The sequence below is a fragment of the Microtus pennsylvanicus genome, chromosome 3 (assembly GCF_037038515.1).
Source record: "Microtus pennsylvanicus isolate mMicPen1 chromosome 3, mMicPen1.hap1, whole genome shotgun sequence".
NCBI classification, from domain to species: Eukaryota; Metazoa; Chordata; class Mammalia; order Rodentia; family Cricetidae; genus Microtus; species Microtus pennsylvanicus.
Genome location: NC_134581.1, coordinates 35218081 through 35238809, shown reverse-complemented (window position 1 = coordinate 35238809; position 20729 = coordinate 35218081). Strand labels below are relative to the sequence as shown.

General features: G+C 40.6%; 1 protein-coding gene across 2 annotated transcripts in view; it reads right to left on the bottom strand.

Moving 5' to 3' along the window:
- The window catches only part of Me1 (malic enzyme 1), a 116223-nt gene that overhangs the window by 48830 nt on the left and 46664 nt on the right, over positions 1 to 20729 (bottom strand). For both annotated transcript variants that reach the window (XM_075965072.1, XM_075965071.1), the window contains exon 6: positions 19033 to 19136. In XM_075965072.1, the coding sequence (XP_075821187.1) occupies positions 19033 to 19136 (104 nt within the window). The remainder of the gene's footprint in view (positions 1 to 19032; positions 19137 to 20729) is intronic.

Below are 20729 nucleotides of genomic sequence, written 5' to 3'. Positions count from 1 at the left end.
AAGAAGGAATGGGCCCTGACTTGGGGACAGTCTCACCTCAGGCTTCTTCATAGCTACAGCTCTCTTTAAGACTAGACTTATTACATAGTAATGCCACAGTGTTCCACAAAATTCAGAAATGGACAATTACCGCTCTCATTATCTTTGTTTTTTGTTTGTTTGCTTGCTTTTGTTGTTGTTTTGTTTTTAGTGAAGTCAGAAGACAGCTGCATGAGTGGACCAGACTCCCTTGTCCTAGAGACAACCCCTGAAAAGCCCCTCTAGTAATTCAGAAGGCATTCGGGGTTACCAGAAAGAGAGGGAGACAATGTGACAGCCAGTTGCTTGGAGGCTGCACTGGGTCTCCTGCGGGTTAGCAGCACTTCAGTCTGCAGCATATGCAAAGCCCAAAATCTCACTTTTCTCTCAAAAACTGTGTTGGTCACTTAATTTTCCCCATGAGCAGATAGCTATATCATTCTGTGGAGTCTGTGGCCCAGGAAGAAGGGTCAGATTTATACTGTCATGCCCCACGTTAAGAAGAAACTTGGCAATGAAAGAACATTTATCATGATCCAGGTCGCACGTCAAAATATCAGTTATGAAACATTCCATACTCTCCACATACCAAGCAAGGTAAAGACAATCTAAAGAATGGAGAAGATTAAACTTATATAAAAACATGGACATCATTAAATCAACTTGACATACTTAAATATCCTAAATATGTAATATCCTTCATAGAATTACCAAATAAGTGAGAAAATCCATTAAAATTTACTTCAAAATAACAGGCACACACCAGTATTAGCCTTGCCATGAGCTCCTAACTGACAATAGCATTTCCTAAAATATAATATGCTATTTTGAATTTTGATTTTACAGTTATTAACTTTCAAATGAGACCACTTACAAGTGCTTAGAAAACAATTTATGTTTTTATTGGATGTCACTATCATCTATTGTGCCTTTAAACTTTACACATGGCAGACTTTTTAAGAAACTATCTGAAACAGAAAATGAAACATAGCGATTGGCATTGAAGCTGAGGAGACATATTATCCTTTCAAATATCCCATGGTTCTGTGTAGGCTAGGAACTGAGTTTGTGCTTGCTCCTTCTAGAGATGAGCAGAGCGGCAACTGGTAAGCTACTCCTTCTGTGCCCACAGTCTAGATTCAAACAACAAACACACACTACACACACACATCATTTTTTATTTTTTATTGTTTTTATTGAGCTATATATATTTCTCCACTACTCTCCTTTCCTCTCCCCTACGCTTCTACCCTCTCCCATGATTTCCATGCTCCCAATTTACTCAGGAGATCTTGTCTTTTTCTACTTCCCATGTAGATTAGATCCATGTTTCTCTTAGGGTCCTCATTGTTGTCTAGGTTCTCTGGGATTGTGAGTTGTAGGTTGTTTTTTCTTTGCTTTATGTCTAAGAGTCACTTATGAGTGAGTACATATGGATATTTGTCTTTCTGGGTCTAGGTTAGCTCACTCAATATGATGTTTTCAAGATCCATCCATTTGCCCATGAATTTTAAGGTGTCATTATTTTTTTTCTGCTGTGTAGTACTCCACTGTGTAAATGTAGCACATTTTCCTTATCTACTCTTTGGTTGAGAGATATTTAGGTTGTTTCCAGGTTCTGGATATGACAAACAATGCTGCTATGAACATAGTTGAGCACATGTCCTTGTGGTACAGTTGAGCATCCTTTGGATATATACCCTGATGTGAGATTCCCCTATGTATGCTATGGTAGTATTGCTGGATCTTGAGGTAGGTTATTTTCTAATTTTCTGAGAAATCAACACAGTGATATCTAAAGGGATTGTATCAGTTTGCACTCCCACCAGCAATGAAGGAGTGTTCCCTTTACCCCACAACCTCTCCAGCAGAAGTTGTTATCAGTGTTTTTGATCTTGGCCTTTCTTAACAGGTATAAAATGGAATCTCAGAGTTGTTTTGATTTGCATTTCTCTGATAGCTAAGGGTGTTGAGCATTTCCTTAAGTGTCTTTCAGCTATTTTAGATTCCTCTGTTGAGAGTTCTCTGTTTAGGTCTGTTCCCCATCTTTTATTGAATTATTTGTTCTTTTGATGACCAATTTCCTGAGTTCTTTGTATATTTTGAGATCAGCTCTCTGTCTGATGTGGGGTTGATGAAGATCTTTTCCCATTCTGTAGGTTGTCATTTTGTCTTATTGACCATGTCTTTTGCTTTACAGAAGCTTCCCAGTTTCAGGAGGTTCCATTTATTAATTGTTTCTCTCAGTGTCTGTGCTACTTAGGAAGAGGTCTACTGTGCCAATGCGTCCAAGCATACTTCCCACTTTCTCTTCTATGAGGCTCAGTATGGGTGGCTTTATGTTGAGGTCTTTGATCCATTTGGACTTGAGTTTTGTGTATGGTTATAGATATGGGCCTATTTTCATTCTTCTACATGTTAATATCCAGTTATACCAGCACCTTTTGTTGAATGTGCTTTCTTTTTTCCATTTGATATTTTTTGCTACTTTGTCAAAAATCAGGTGTTCATGGGCACACATTATCATTTCACATGCTTAGAAAATCAATTCATGTTGTCATTGCATACATATATTTGTAGAATTAATCTTTATATACTAACCAATTCTATAAAAGCAACTAATGGCTCCTCAGAATAAAGTTGAATATCAAGTATAAAGCAACAATGTTAAGTCTCTAAAATGAGAGCTTCAGAGTATTCCTTTTAAGGACACAAAATACAGTCAGGGTCTTCTGTGAAGCCATGAAGATAAGGAGTGAGGAAACATGCTAAGTCTGAGGTTTGGGGTTTTTTGTTTTGTTTTTCAAGACAGGGTTTCTCTGGGTAACAGTCCTGACTGTCCTGGAACTCGTTTTATAGATCAGGATGGCCTTGAACTCACAGGCCGCCTCTACCTCCTGAGTGCTGGTATTAAAGGTGTGCACCACCACAGCCCGGCTTATGAAGCATTATTTCTAAAAACGAAAGAACTGGGTTTTCCCTTGGACTCTTGAGATAAAATTATCCTAATATATCTAGATAAATGATTTTTATAGTGCCACATATGTAAAGTCACTACCACTTTGGAAAAGACCCTTCAAATAAGAGAACATGAACCTATTTCAGGCCCTGTGTTATTATTTAGATGGCATATGGTATCATCTACGCTGCTCCTGGTAGCTCCTTACTTTGTTACACCTTCCCACCAGTCTAATATATGCTCCCAGTCAGTACTTTTTCAATTATTTGGCAAATATCTTGTAACCTTAAAATCAAGAATTCATTTTCTATAATAAAATACCTAGTTATAATGGAAACTTATTTTATAATTTTTACATGTATTTATTTAAAGGGGAATGTACCTGTCATGGCAAGAGTAGGAGTTGGTTCTCCTTCTACTGTGTGAATTCTAGGGATCAACCTCAGGTCATCAGGTTTGGTACCAAGAGCGCTTACAAAATGAGCCATCTCCGGTTTCTCAGGAAACTGGGATTCAACCTACCTCAGGACCCAGCAATTTCACTCTTGGGAATATACCCAAGAGATGCCCAATCATACTACAAAAGTATTTGTTCAACTATGTTCATAGCAGCACTATTTGTAATAGCCAGAACCTGGAAACAACCTAGGTGCCCCTCAATAGAAGAACGGATAAAGAAGGTGTGGCACATATACACTTTAGAGTTCTACTCAGCAGTAAAAAAAAAAAATGACATCTTGAATTTGCATGCAAATGGATGGAAATAGATAACACTTTACTGAGTGAGATAACCCAGACCCAACAAGATGAATATAGTATGTGCTCACTCATTAGTGGATTCTAGCCATAAACAAAGGACATTGATCCTATGGTTCGTGATCCTAGAGAAGCTAAATAAGAAGGCAAACCCAAAGAAAAACATATAGTTATCCTTCTGGATATTGGAAGTGGACAAGACTGCCGGACAGGGTTTGGGAGCATGGGGGTGGGGTGGGGATACGGGAAGATGGGGAAGAGAGAAGGGAAGGATGGGGAGAGCTTGAGGAAATGGGATGGTTGGGATGGAGGAGGGGTGGATGTGGGAGCAGGGAAGTAGATATCTTAATTAAGGGAGCCATTTTAGGGTTGGCAAGAGACTTGACTCTGGAGGGGTTCCCAGGTGTACAAGGAGATGTCCCCAGCTTGTTCCTTGGGCAGAAGAGGAGAGGGTGTCTGAAATGGCCTTATCCTATAGCCACACTGATGAATATCTTGCATATCACTATAGAACCTTCATCTGGCAATGAGATAGAGACAGAGACCCACATTGGAGCACTGGACTGAGCTCCCAAGGTCCAAATGAGGAGCAGGAGGAGGGAGAAGATGAGCAAAGAAGTCAGGACTGCGAGGGATGCGTCCACCCACTGAGACAGCGAGACTGATCTAATGAGAGATCACCAAGGCCAGTTGGACTGGAACTGATGGAGCATGAGATCAAACTGGACTCTCTGAATGTGGCTGACGGTGGAGGCTGACTGAGAAGCCAAGGACAATGGCGCTGGGTTTTGATTCTACTGCATTGACAGGCTTTGTGGGAGCCTAGTCTGTTTGGATGCTCATCTTCTTGGACCTGAGGGGAGTGGGGAGGACCTTGAACTTCCCATAGGATATAGAACCCTGACTGCTCCTTGGACTGGAGAGGGAGGGGGAGGGGTAGAGGAAGGAGGGAGAGGAGAGAAGGTGAGTCGAAGGGAGGAGGTGGAAATTTTCAATAAAAAAAAATTAAGAAAAAAAATGAGCCATCTCATTGCCCCAATGGAAACTTTTAAATCCCTATCTTGTTTGATTTGCTGCTATATGGAGGTAAAGTTGCGGGATAGGGGCTGTTAATCCTCTAATAAGGAAATAAATTCTTCATCTTTGTTGCTACCTCTCCAGAATCTAGCTTCTTCCTTCTGTGAGGCTCAGGTTCTAATGAGATGAATGTATAAGACAACACTCATTCACAAGAAAATAGACCACACTTATTACTTAAAATATAAATTTTAAGGAATTTTAACCAAATAATTAAAATAAGCTCAGCGCCCAACACACACTATATTAATCTTTCTATAACACCATTTATGCTTTTATATTCATATTTGGCTACAATAAGGCACTCTATATAATACTGACCCTGAACTGCAATTGTTTTGTATAGTATAAGGAACTTTCTGTCTCCAGAATCTTACATCAGTTCCCTAGCCATCCTGGCTTTAGCTTCTTACTTAATCAGAACAAGCTAATAAACACACAATTAAAGAAGTCGCCCCCAAAAAGCAGCACCCACGTGTTCACTCTAAGTCTTCAGCTCATGAGTACATGGGAAGTCACAGGCCGATGAAGATCACAGATATGGCTGCTTTGCAGCAGAACTGTCAGATCATCAAGTGCTCTAACACAACACAGGGAGAGTTCATAACAACAAGTCAAGGGCATATTTTGAATGACGAAACTAAAACTTAGAACAAGATTTAGAATTCAACTCAGGATACCATCAGACTTCTCAATGTTCATGAATTACAGACTCCTGAATCTTGGGCCAGGGCTGCCAGTTCTGACACACAAAATCCTTGAAAGGCATTGTTTCTGTCATACAGAAAAGCCTAAACACCCAAGACTAACAGCTCTTCCCAAGCTCATGACCCACCGCTGTCTAAGCTCATGACCCACCGCTGTCTAAGATTAAGACCCACCGCTGTCTAAGCTCATGACCCACCGCTGTCTAAGATTAAGACCCACCGCTGTCTAAGCTCATGACCCACCACTGTCTAAGATTAAGACCCACCGCTGTCTAAGCTCATGACCCACTGCTGTCTAAGATTAAGACCCACCGCTGTCTAAGCTCATGACCCACCGCTGTCTAAACTCATGACCCACTGCTGTCTAAGCTCACGACCCACGGCTGCCTGAGCTCATAACCTGCTGTGCTATCTAAAACAAAATGAAAGGTAAGCAAAGAGGAAAGTCAGGAGCAGAGGCCAGCTGCTGGGGCCAATTGGTGGGTGCACTTCTGACTTACACTGAACTGGAGGAGACAGTTAAACATTATCAGGGGATCTTGCCTTCAGCCAAACTTTCATGAATTAGATGTTTACTGTGAAGATCTGAGGGGGAAAAGAGGTCCCCTGGTACCTCTAGCAGAAGTAGGAGGTGTCCATACTGAAAATGCTAGAACACTGTTTTCATAAGGACTTCCCTCAGGAGACTTCCGTTCATCCACGACTATTTACTGAGACTTTACCAAAATCTAAGCAACCTAGGGGAAGAGAAATATTCAACTCAAGTTTCCTGTAGCTCCTAACATGGACAGGGAAATACCCAGCTTAAATCCACCGAAAGACAAAGACCTAAAATAGGGCTAAATAGCATAGTCCCTGCTCAGCACCTCAACAGGGCTCTGGGATAACAGAAGTGAATAGCTCAATGACCTGCAAGTCTCATAGTCTATATAAGAAATCTCAAGGAAAATCCAAAGGCAGACAGTAAGAGACACAAAAAGAAGGGCACTGAGGGACAGTACATAACCTAACCAAGCCAGATAAGCAAAACTGTCAGCAAGATTAGATGTCAGCAAGATTAGCTCCAGTGACTCCAAACACTAGCTTTCAACAAATCACACAAAAATGATACAAGATATTCAGTCACATGAGACAAAGCAAAACAAAGGACGAGATCTAGATGCTCAGCAATTTTGGAACAGTCAGACCGTGAACTGAAAATGACTATGACTCAGCTATGAAGAGCTTAACTCCAAGGAAATCGACGCCGTGCAGGGACATATGGGTAACATCACCAGACATGGAAATCAAAGTCATACTGCTGAAAATTGCCTTTGATGGGCTCATCAGTGAACCAGACACAGCAGAGGAAAGAATAAGTAAGCCTGAAAAAGAGCCAGCAGAAGCTCTGAAAATTGGAACACAAAGAGAAAAGGCAAGAAATAAAGTGGCAAAATAGCTAAGAACTGTGGGACAATCACAAAGGTGTGGTGTCTGCACATGGGAAGACAAAAAAAGAACAGTATTTGAAGCAACAGTGGCTGAGAAGCTTACGAAGTTAATGACAAACACCAATCCACAGATCCCAAACATACAGGAAACATACAGAAATCAGGACAAATAGCATCTAAAAACGTATGTAGACACAGTAGAGCGACACTGCAGAAGACTGAAGGCAGAGCAGACCGTGAAGGAAGCTGCAGTGGGAACCCCATCTTCCCATGCAGGAAGAAGGACAAGGTTACACTGGCCTTCCTTTCTGAAATCATGTAAGCAAGAGAATAAAGGAAGAAAACACTCACTACTCAACAATTAGTTAATGCAATTATCCTTCAAAGGCACAGCATAAATAAAACTATCTCAGACACTGAGGAAATTTGGAAATGTTAAGCATTTTTAAGAGAGAAGGAAGACTTAAGATTGAAACTATATAAAACAGCAGTTCTCAACTGGGTCATGGCCTTTTGGGGGTCAAACAAGCTGTTCACAGGGGTCACATCTTTGTACTACAATTCATAACAGCAGCAAAATTACATTAATGATGTAGCAACAGAAGAATTTTATGATGGGGGGGTCACCACAACATGAGGAACTGTATTAAAGGGCCACAGCATTGGGAGGAGTGAGAACCATCAATTTAAACAAAGGAAGAGAATTGGAAAGGGAATAAGTAAAGGTGAAATAAAATCTTTTTCTTTTCTTCAGTTGCCCTAAATTGTTAAGTTTGTTCAACATAAGTGAAATAACTGGATCGGGACCAGCTGGGAGGCAGCAGGATGCTGGACATCTGGACAGCCTATGGAGCCATTCCACGCTGTGTGGAAATAGACTTGAAAGAGATATGCTGCGAATTCTCTGTTTATTGCCAACTCTTGGAGCAGCCACTGGATATTTTCTTAATGAAAGATAAAACTGGTAGGCTAAGACATAAGAGAAAATGAATTTATGGTATTTATTCCTCCTTACCCCAAATAACTTTCTTGCCATTCTTTCCCATAATTTACCTAGACTTGTTTGGGGTTTCAAAGCTTTAACCATAGTTGACTATACACCACAGATAAACCAAATATTTCAACAACAATTGTTTACTGGGAGCCAGGCGGTGGTGGTACACGCCTTTAATCCCAGCACTCAGGTAAATCTCTCTGAGTTCCACGCCAGCCTGATCTACAAGAGCTAGTTCCAGGACAAGTTCAAAGCTCTAAGCTACAGAGAAACACTGTCTTGAAAAAAAAAATGTTTACTGGGACCCAAGTTCAGAGGATACAATAGAAATTAAACAGGCAAGAATTCTTCACAGAATTTTCATTAGACTTGTATGTGATATAAAAATTAAATTATTGACATGGTATGGGTAATCTATAATATACAGAAAAATAAAACATATAAAGCAAATAGTATGAGATATACAAAGAAGCCAAAATTACACAATGGAGAAAAACAGCAACAAATGGGTGCTGATCAAACTGGACGGCAGCATGTAGAAGAATGGAATAGATTCAAGTCCATGTGGACCAAGACCTCAAGATAGAAGCAGATACACTGAACTTAATAGAAGAGAAAGTGGGGAATAGCCTTGAATGCGTTGGCACAGGAGACAACTTCCTGAATAGAACACCAATTACACAGGCACTAAGATCAGCATGGATCTCCCTGGGAAAGGGAAATAGAAGCTATCTCTTGGGTAAACTGGGGGTGGGACAGATGGGGAGAGTAATGAAAGAGATGTCTTGATAGGGGTGCGCATTTGGGAGTTAGGTTTCTCCCTAATGGCACGGGAGAAACCACCAGAAATGCACAGGGATGACCCCAGCTAAGACTCCTAGCAGTAGTGGAGACGTGCCTGAACGTGTAATCAGACTGGTGACTACCCTAATTGTCATCAGAGAGCCTTCATCCACTAACTGATGGGAACAAATGCAGAGATCCACAGCCAAGCACTGGGCTGAGCTCCAGGAGTCCTGCTGAAGAGAGGGAAGACTGTAAGAGCAAGTGGGTCAGGGTCATCACAAGGAAACCCAAAGAAACAACTAACCTGGGCTCATAGGAATCCAGACTGAGCCGACAGCTAAGGGAGCCTGCATGGGACCAAACTCTAGATATGTGTGACAGTTATATTGCTTGGTCTATTTTTGGGACTCCTAACAATGGGATCAGGGCCTGTCCCTAACGCTTGAGCTCGCTTATGGGAACCATACTGGGCTCCCTAGCCCAGTCTTAATGCAAAATAAGGAGCTTTAACTTGATATGCCACGTTTTGTTGACACCCATGGGAGGCCTGCCCACCTCTGAACAGAAACAGATGAGGAGTGGATGGGGGATGGGCAGAGGAAGCAGCAAGGAAAAATAATGCAAGCAGAGGAAGGAGGGGAAACTGCCATCAGTAGGTAAAATAAATAAAAATTTAATTAAAAAAGATCAACAATTAACAAATTGAAACTGAACCTGAAAAGCTTCTGTAAGGCAAGGACACCGTTGAAAGGACAGAACGACAGACAACAGAAGAAAAGAGCTTCGCCAAATCCATATCTGACAGAGGACTAATATCCAAAATATATAAAGAACTCAGGAAACTAGACATCACAAAAACAAATAAGCGAATTAAAAATGGTGTACAGATCTAGATGAGAATTCTCAACAGAGGACACTCAAAAGATCAAGAATTACTTAAAGAAATGCTTAATCAACATCCTTAACTATCAGGGAAATGCAAATCAAAACAACTGTGAGATTCCATCCTACACCTGTCAGAAGGTATAAGATCCAAAATACAAGTGACACCTCATGCTGGAGGCTTTAACCAGCAACTGATGAAAAGAGATGCAGAGACCCACAGCAAACATTAGGTGGAGCTCAGGGAATCCGGCAGAAGAGGAGGAAGGATGGTAGGGCCCTTGTAGGATCCAGTGATGCCAAGAGCACCACAAGAAAACCCACAGAACTAACTAACCATAAGGGTTCACGGAGACTGAACTGACAACCAGGGAGACTGTGTAAGACTGACCTAGGCCCTTTGCGTGTATGTTAAGGTAAATAATTTGGTCTTTGTGTGAGACTCCTAGCAGTGAGAGCAGGTTAAGTCTCTGACCCTATTACTTGTTTTTTTTGGGACCCACTCCTCCTACTAGATTGCCTCAACCAGTCTTAATAAAAGAGAAGGTGCCTAGTCTGACTTTAAATTGATATACCATGGCTGGCTGTTATCCACAGGAGGCCTGCCTGAATCTGAAGACAAACAGTAGAGGAGGAGTAGATGGGGTGGGGGATTGACTGGGAAGAGGGGAGGAATAGGAGACTTTGACTGGGTATAAAAACAAAAATATATATATGAATAAATAAACAACAACAAAAAGAAATGTAAAGCAAAGCTTAGTAACTTTTTCCTCTTGAGTCAATTGTTTTGCCAAATTTGACTCCTGATCTCAGTGAAAAACTTCAAGCAGCAAGGGAAAGCTGGCATTTATAGAAAGAGTACAACATGCTGAATGAGAATTTTTCTAGGTTAATTATGTATAAATGTGGTAATTAACACTTTCAAATGACTCATAATGCATCAAAGGCTGTGTCACCGCCTGCTCCAAGCGTCAAAAGCACATGTAGGGTGAGCACTTCCACTGCAGCCCGAGCTGGAAACTGAGCAAAGCTGAATTTCAATCCCTCTTCCCACATCTCGGTACCCTCAGGCACACTTACAATGGAGCGAGTGATGCAGCGGCCACAAAGCACAACAACAACCAGAAATCTCAAGTGATTTTTATCACTTTACAGTTTAGATCGTTTCAACCATCGAATGTTCCATCTATATTAAATTGAAGTTTTCAGCCTACTGAAACTAAATTGGCCTTAGCCATTCGTCCTAGGAAATAAAAATTATGGTTGCTACTTACAGCACTTAATAAAGGTAACTTAGTGTCTGTATTATTATTCCAACCATTACAACTCTCCTGTGTACTATTATTATCTGCCTGAAATTCATGGGGCAAGAAACTAAGCAAATAGTTTCCTTAGACTATAAGTACAGTAGACGGACCTAAGCATTGATTTGGAATCCCAGGTTTCTCCTCTACACATCTTGGGACATGGGCTCTAAAGCCTGAAAGAAAAAAAAATTCCTATTCTAAGAGTCATTGTGTGTCCGAGCACACATGGGCATGCACGCACATCCTAAATAAAAAAAAATCTAAAATCTTCATCTATATGGAGCCTGAAGATTTGGTACAGAGCCAGGGTGGCAGGGGAGATAACAGTCCTGTGTGAGGGTGAGGAATGCAGAAGTTTACAAATGGAGGGTTTAGAAAAAAGGGGGTGTTAGCACTAAGAATTAAAAATACATTTGATATATATGTTCATGCTAACTCAAGGGCTATGTACCTTGTTCCTCTGAACCCTGCTGTGTGATCTACTAGACGCTCTGCAATATCTGCTATACTTTATACAGACAGCAACGGCTCTGAGCTCAACGATGACCAGGCAAAGAAAGTGACAGCCTATAAAAACCCCATCATCACACCGTGCAGCAGGTGAAGGTTGATGTGGGAGGTGACGTACGCTGTGAATATGTTTTATTGCCACTGGTTAATAAATAAGCTGCTTTCGGCCAAGGGCTTAACAGAGTAGAGCCAGGCTGAAAGAGATATAGAGAGAGTAGGTAGAGTCAGGGAAAAGCCATGTAGCTGCCCGCAGGAGACAGATGCCTCCGCTGGAGCCCTCTGAAACTTTGCCAGTAGGCCACGACCTCATGATGATACACAGATAAATGGAGATGGGTTAATTTAGGATATACCAGCTATCCAGAAATATGCTTAAGCTTTTGGCCAAACAGTATTGCGAATAATATAGTTTCTGTGTGGTTATTTCTGGTCTGGGCAGCTGGGAACAAACAAGCTGCCTTGGACAACAGAAGGTGGCATGATTTCAGACGAAGATTATTTCTCCTAAATGTTATACACAACAAATTAAATGAAACCCATGAGGAGCCAAGATTGAGGAAGTTTCTAAACACTGTAAGGATCTTCGCAGGCATTCCCAGTGCTTGCCAGTGACTTTTAATTTTAAACACTTAGAGGACAACTTTTTAAAAAATGATCGTTGGTGAACAATTCTTTTTTATTATTATTTTAAAAATTTAGTAGCTGTACACCATAATCCTACATAATCCCAGTAGGCAGGTGGTTGAGATCTGAGGATTATGAGTTTGAAGCCAGGCTGAGCTAGAGTGAGACTATCTAAAAAGAGTCATCCAGACTTTTTTTTTTTTTGAGGTAATCTTTACTTTTACTCACTTAATTAACAATCTTCACCGGGCGGTGGTGGTGCACGCCTTTAATCCCAGCACTTGAGAGGCAGAGGCAGGTGGATCTCTGTGAGTTCGAGGCTAGCATGGTCTTCAGAGTGAGTTCCAGGACAGGTTCCAAAGCTACACATAAAAACTCTGTCTCAAAAAAAAAAATCATCATCATCATCATTTTCAGAGAAATCCCATGTAGGGAACACTGTAGAAGCTGTTGCCACTTTTCTATCTATTCTGGGAAAAGAGAGACCTAAGAAGCACAAAACAAGCTCAAACACAGGCTCATATCTGTGTTAACTTTAATATAACCTTAGCAGGGTGTGCTATATATAATATATAAGAATACTTTACTATTTCTTAAAATGAAGTCATATAAAAAAGATGTCTTAACACATCAGAATTTCTCTAGTCATATCTTTATTTTTGTTATATAAATGAAGTACATCAATTCTATCATCTATCTCACAAACTGAGTACTTACGACACACCAGGTGACATCTAAGAAACTGGGAATAGCAGTGATGGAAAGAGGAGGCGCTCTGTTTTCAGGGTGTATGGATCTACTCTGAACATAAAAAGGTTGGATAAAAACAAATCTGGTATGGTTTGGTGCAGGGAATGAAAAACCTGAGTTGAGGGTAACATCTTAAGCACATTGGTCTTGACAAGGTTCACTGAGCAAAACAGATCTCTGGAGATTTCAAAGGAAGGACAGCTATTCTAGTGGAAAACCAGGCAGAGACAGACACCGGTAGAATTTCAAGCAGATAACCCGATACATCTTGACCTCACTTCAGTTAGAAGAGAACAGCAGACCACATTAACGAAGGCAAGGGAAAACAGCAACAAGGTCAGGAAGGCACCAGGAAGCCAGGTGGCACAGGACTTTTGTGCTAGTACAAAGCCCCTTTTCATTATGAAGGCAATGGTAACATTTGCCAAGTTCTGAGCAAAGAAATTACTCAACATAGAACCATCTTGGCCTCTGTGTTCAGAGGACACTGGAAGGCAACAAGTGGGGAGGCTGTGAAGCCAGGTAGAAAACTACAATAATCCCAAGAAGAGAGATGAAGTGACAGGCAAAAAGAAAAAAAAAAGATGGTTAAATCTTGGATATACTGAAGTAGCAAGAGCTTTGCAGGCAGGTTACATATGGAGAGGTAATTCTTACTCTGAGGAACAGGAAAAGTGGGTTGTTTTTTATTGAGACGGAAAGGGGGAAGCAGAAGCTGGCTTACGGGTGGGTTCAAGAGCAGGTGTCCTTCTTGGTCTACTTCAGATTCCAGTAGAAATGTCAATAAGAAGGCTGGCTGCACATCTGGAATTGTGAGATGTCCAAGCTAGAAATCCAGACTTAAGAGTGACAAATAAAAAGATCTCCAATTAGACGAGATCACCAAGAGGCAGACATGAATAGTTTATATTAAGGTTTTAGGAGAATGAACAGGAAAAACCCAAGAAAAGTCCAAAAGAGCACTTGGTGAGAAGTAACGAAGATCACAGAAGAAAGCTGAGGAATTCTGTCACAAAGATGCTCAGAGGACAGTCTGGAGGGTAAAGCTTTTCTTTACGTATATTCTGAGTAAGTTTTTTATTTTTAATCTCAAATCTGGAATTACTAAGGTCAGGAAATAAAACTGTTGAACAGGCAATTTTTTAAAATTATTTATTTTTACTTTATGTGCACTGGTGTTCTGGCCTGCATGTATATCTGTGTGAGGCTGTTGGATTTCCTGAAACTGGAGTTGCAGATAGTTGTGAGCTGCCAAGTGGGTGCTGGGGATAGAGTCTGGGTCCTCTGGAAAAGCAGCCAGTGTTCTTAAAAACCAAGCCATCTCTTCAGCCCCAAATAGACAGGTCCGGAGGAGCAGTCTGTGCTCTACTACCAAAGATGTTAGCTAACACTGAGGCCACTTAACACTTCCTAACTCAGTCACTGTACTAGACACATGAAATGATACCCGGATTACCCACCGTTATGCCAGAGATCACCTTAGCCACTGAGAACAACTCTACCACAGACCCACTTCACCACAAAGCATGGCCTATTCTTTCCCAGGATGACCTACATCCAATTACTCCCTGATACAGAAGCATACAGGATAGGCCAGTGCAGACCAAAGAGCAACAGCCATAGCCGATGGAGTTCTCTGAGGAATGAGTGGAGGCTGCTGTACCTGGAGAACCATTCACACTCTCCTTCTGTCTTTCTTCTCTGGGAGTTAACCTCAAAGGCCCTCTTGCAAAACCCTTAAACCCTGAGCTTCCTCTCAGAATATGCGTCCAAGACAACCTAGTCAATGACCAGGTGATAAGATAGGTCCTTTGACCTAAGTCAGCCACTGATAGCCATAAGGATCCTGTCACAGATAGTAAATAATCCAGGCACAAGGTAGCAGTCCAACTGCTAACATGCTCTCCTAGGGTGACCTGCTTGTTGTATCAGTAGGAGAGAATGTTTACTGGAATGTTACTTTAGAGTTTTTGAGAAGACACACTAAAAGGAAAATAGGAAAAGAACACAAGACTCGAGGGCAAACAGCTGTCAACATGGGGGCCAAAGACCTTTGATTGCATATACAAAGAGACTTTCAAATTCTTTGTGTGGTTTCTCAGCAGAAGACTCTGATGATGAGAACAGGGCACTGAGCCATCAGTGAGCATTCAAGATTCCTATGCAGGCAAATCTGCTACGTCCAAGTCTTAGGAGAGTGATTGAGTTCTTACTGCATGGGGAGGGATGTCCGGCTTGAGCTCCCCAAATCTTGAATCCTCAGAATCAACACCACTCATGACCTTACGAGAGCGGTCCTCTTTTCTCTTCTCACTGTTTTTTAAGATAGAGACTTTCCCTCCAGGAGACAGTATGCACCCGTCTAGTTCTCGTCGATTCGTGAATCTCCTCCAGACCCCTCTCAGGTCTACAAGAGCATCTTATCACATTTTTGAAGTCACGCAGTGCATGCTGGGGCTCAGAAAGGATGAGAACAACTGTATCCCAGAGAACGAATTTAGATAGCTTGTATTAGTCAGGAACAATACAACTGAGTTTAAGAGGGTGTTTGATCAGATGAACCCTAATGTTAGGTAGTGATTTCCTGAAAGTCTCCTGAGATGCAGAATTCAACTGGCAAGAATCCCTAGAGATGGCACAAAATGAATATTAAGATGATTGCTAGATAGCCAGGCAGTGGTGGTATATGCCTTTAAACCCAGCACCCAGGAGGCAGAAGCAAGCAGATCTCTGTGAGTTCGAGGACAATTTGGTCTACAAAGCAAGGTCCAGGACAGTAAGGGTTGTTACACTAAGAAACCTTGTCTCTAAACCCAACCCCACCCCCCAAAATAGGTGATTGCTAGATGCGTACCCAAACCAATGGCCCATACTAAATGAAGCCAAGATTCCAGAAGCACTGTCATGGATGGCAGAAGCAGGGATTACCAGACTCAGAGAAGGATATTCTGGAATGTACAAATTACATACAGAAAAACAAAACAAAACACATCAGATGACTAGGTTCTATAACAGTGACAAAAAAAACCATACCAAGTACCAAAGCCACATGGAATATGCTGATGAGATGCCCCCAAATTACTGAAAAGCTTACTCCTGGCTCTCAGAAGGGAGGATGGACAGACAAGCTGATCTATAAGAAGGCTCACTGATAGCAGTGAGAAGGATCATAGGACTCCAGGAAGAAGTCTGGTGGGTGCAGCTGGCATTCGGAGGACAACAACGGTGTGTGTGTGAGATTGCGTACAGTTAGGATACAGCTTTCCACTGTCTGCCACTCAGTGTTTGCCACCAAAAGAAATCAAAGCAAACAGCTACACAATTGAAAGCAGTTAACGCAATAAAGTTGCAATTGCTTGTGCAATATCTAAACTTGAGCTAATCTTTTACCCACAAGCCATGGGCAGAAGAGGCCTAGTTTCCAGGAGGCAAGATTTTTGCAATACTTTGGCAAGAATGCATGAAAGTAATCTCCCCCCCCCCCAGTTCTTCAGAGAGATCTACGATGCTTAACCAGGTAGCTACACTGGGGGAAAGTGCTCAGGCACTTTGAGGACTTTGGCCAGGGTCTACAGTGATATATGGAGACCTGAAACACCATCAGACACTCTTACTCCCTCCCCTTCTATGAAGGCATTAACAAATGGGGCCCCAACCAGGTGCTCAGAAAAGTCAGAATAAGACCACAGATCTATCCTGTGACAGATTTCTCAACTGAGATATTCTGATTGCATGCTTCATTAAGTGTGTCACAACATCTACAAGTCCTTGACTTACACAGGAAGAGTTACCATAGAGCAAACAAAGATGATTTGATACCATTCCACCCACCCCATCACTGCAACACAGTAGGTTAAGAAGTCAGAAAGGTTTAGGCAGTAGGGACTTGGGGAAATTAGTGGCTGCTAACAATCTCAGTAGCACTTAGGGTGGTCCCAAATGCTATTCCCTCCTAAAGTGTTAGTCCCCAAAGCACTCAACACATCACATCACATCACAGTCTGGGGCCCAGTAACCCCAACCGTGAATTTAAGTCATGTTTCCTTGTAAAATGACCTTATCTTCATTAGCCATTATCTAACCGGGCAAAGCTTGGTTTCACTTCTAGACAGCTTCTGAAGGGACAATATCAAAATGATACTTTTAAGTCTCTGTTACTCTTCTCTGAGAAGGATCCGGAATACAACTCACTTCCTCCGGATATATTCGCATTTTCCCCATTTTTGTTTTTGAGCAGTCTCATTATATAGTGCAGGCTGAACTGGAACTCACAGAAATCCTTCTGCATCAGTTTCCAAATTCCTAGGATTACAGGTATGAGCAAGTATGCCTGGCTAGAAAAACTTTCCACATTAAAACTACCGTTGAGTCTATTAATCTCCATTTCCTTTTCATACATCTTAAGTAATCCTCCAATTTTTAATGATCTTATTTTATGTGCATGAGTGTTTTGCCCAAGTCTATGTCTGTGTGAGGGTGTCAGATCACCTGGAACTGGAGTTACAAGACAGTTGTGAGCTGCCTTGTGGGTGCTGGGAATTAAACGTAGGTCCTCTGGAAGAACAGCCAATGCTCTTAACCACTGAGCCATCTCTCCAGCTCCATAATGCCCCAATTTAAAATTAGAACTATAAGTTGTTTTTCTGATCCTACACTGAAAAAGATCATCCCAACTTGGCGCCTCTCTCAGTTTCTCCAGAAAGCTTTCATTGTTTCCATACAACTTTTCTCTGTGCATCATCATTTAGGAGCTTAGGACTTGCTTAATAAATAAATAATGAACTTGTCTTATTTAGGTAGATTTATTACTAGGTAGATTTCACACACTGACAGTGAAGCAAAATGTGTTGCAAGTTTCATTTCCTTTTCGTTGATTATGCTGTTATTTAGAAAGTTGATAATCACAACCTTATATAAGATTTTTGAGGGGCTGGAGAGATGGCTCAGAGGTTAAGAGCACTGATTGTTCTTCCAGAGGTCCTGAGTTCAATTCCCAGCAACCACATGGTGGCTCACAACCATCTGTAATGAAATCTGGTGCCCTCTTCTGGCCTGCAGGAATACATGCAGACAGAATACTGTAAACAAAATAAATAAATAAATAAGATTTTTTTAATAAAACATCTAAAGTTCCATATGAATAAAAAGTAGGAATGAATGCTACTAGTTAATTTTGATCTTAAACTATTCTCAACTATTTCTATGTATAAATATAGCTTACCGTGTAAGTAGGAAAGTAACAAATTAACCATTTTTTTAAAAGTAGTCCACACCGATTTAAAAGTATACTCTGCATTAACCCCATGATGAACAAGCCAATATAGTTAAATGCAATACAGATTGATGAAAAAGCATTTTCTTCTGTTTGTTACAATTTTAAATTATAAGAAACAAAAAGACAACTCTAGTTACATGAGATCCCAGTGATAGTTATTTACAAATTTATATATTAAATAAATATATAAATACACATTTAACATATATATATTAACACTAATGGTTTCACGGCTGCACACTAACACAATGAATGACTGTCGGCTGGCATGACAAAATTCCCTGAGTATAGTACTAAAATTACCACAGAATCTTTTTCACAAGGAAAAAGTTGCCACAGGCCCACAATCAAATGCTAACTACATTAGATGAAAATTCAGTAGTACATTTAATCAAATCCTGTAGATTTAAGCAGACATGCATAAACTGAGTGATAGCCTGGTTCTCCCTCTATTATAGGCTCTGGGGTTGCATAGCTCACGCTCAGTCCCCACCTCTTCCTTCTCAGACCACAAGAGGGTCCAATATCAGCCACAAACATGAATGAAGAGCAGATTTTACCAGCAGCCAGAAAAAAGTGCCAAAAATGTAAAAGAGGAAAAGGCTTCCTTTTTGTATTTACTGCCACTGGCCAGGCCCCTGTTTCCATCAGCCCGCACTTCAGATGCGATCTGTGGGTTCAGGGCAGAACAGACGGGTATCATCATGCATTTCCATAGGGACAATGGCTCCTCCTTCAGGGACAGGAACAGAGGCAGCTTTGGAGGACAGACACAGTGATGCTACCGTTTGGTCAGGGAAAGTTATAGCAGGGAGAGGGGTAGTTTTCTCTCATTCATATCATATCTAATTATTAAACCACACTGAATCAAACTCGGGAGATTTTAATAGTCATGTAGTTTTGTTACAGACCTTTGAAATTCAAGTCAAATACAGATAAAATAAAGATTGCACATACTTGGAAGAAACTGCCTCCATGAATTCATCCAAAAACTCGTCATACTCAGGACCTCTCCTTCTCCTCTGCCGCAGCCCGATATACAACGGGTCTTTAAGCAACTCCTAGTGTTAAGAAAAGAGTTGCCATAAAAAGAATTAGTAATGAGAAAGTCATTTACTTTTCCTTAGCCTGTTTCATCATCTCTATAAGAGATAGAGTAAGAAATAAAATTTTAGCATACTGATTCATAATTAGCCTAGTCACTACTTAATGCTTCACAGAGTCCATACTGTCCAGATCCAGAATAAGAAAAAAGTTACTAAATTACAACATTCTGAGTTAGTCTGGGGAAAGAAGAGTAATTAAAACATGCCAGTGATGCTCATTAGGAAAGCTCCACTCAGAGTCTGGAGATGAAATTGAGTACACACAGAAATAATCTTTAGTTTTAAAGATGTACAACAGCTTATAAACAGAAAGATAACAATTCTTTTCATAGATTTCTATTTCCCAAAAAAATAAAATCTTCAAACATTTTGAGTATACTTGTTATATGACTATTGACTTCCTTAAGATAGACTATTTTTAGCCTTGACCAGGTTTTTCTAAAGCTTTTTAAACCTTATAGTTTGCTAATTCTTAAACTGTTGAACCTGAGACAGCATTATTCTGTTCAAGTATTGGCATAAATAACCCTTAACACTTTAATAAATCAATTGTTAAATTGAAATATAATATAGTGCAAAACATGCCCATTAGTAGCAAAAATTCTCAACAAATTAATATCTATGAAAAAACATAGCTAATGACATATTTTAAAGTCAAAGACTAAATTATCTTCAGATTCAGAACAATACAAGAGTAAGTGTCCTTATCCCTTTCCTTCATCACTACACTAGAGATGCTAGGCATTACAATACGGCAAGAAAAAGACAATCGCATAGACTGGGAAGGGAAGAACTAGCACTTTGAATCTGCATACACATAATTATGTAAATAGAAAAAAGAAGTAATCTACAAACCCCTTATATTAATTTAATATAGCCAGAGGATGTAAGAACAATACATAGAAACAAATGTATCTCATCATATTTGTAGTGGACAAATATATGTATCATATAATATATAATATATATATATATATATTATATATTATAGCTATAACTCTATTTTTCAATCGAAACCACAAAAGGCCCGGGGGAATATTTACCAGCACATGTGTAAGACTTGAGCACTGGAAACCATAAAGCACTGCTTCTGGAAACCTTCTAAATGGTTTTCTTAGGAAAAGGGAAAGATATCTCAGAGGGCAGAGTCAAGAACTCAAAGGAGGGCAAAAGCAAAACCCCGAAAACAACGAGCTACAGAAACGCACTATGAGGACACGAATCTGGGCCATACAGGGGTGGCTTCATGTCCAGGAAGGCTTTACTGGCTGTGGACCTTCTAGAACCACAGGACTCCTAGTCCTCCCATTTTGATTCGGAATGTTGGTCATTTATTCTGTCCCTGACTCACCACTCTGAGTCTGGTGTGAGAACACATGAAAAGAGCCACAGTTAGGAAGCAAACCCCAAGTCTCATCTAGAACTGATCTGGATGAGAGGACCCTAACTTCAGACCCGTTCCTGTTACTGGGATGAAAACTTGATAAGAGTCTGAGATGGAAATCCTTGTATTGTGTGTATATAATGTAGATAATTTATGAGTAAGAA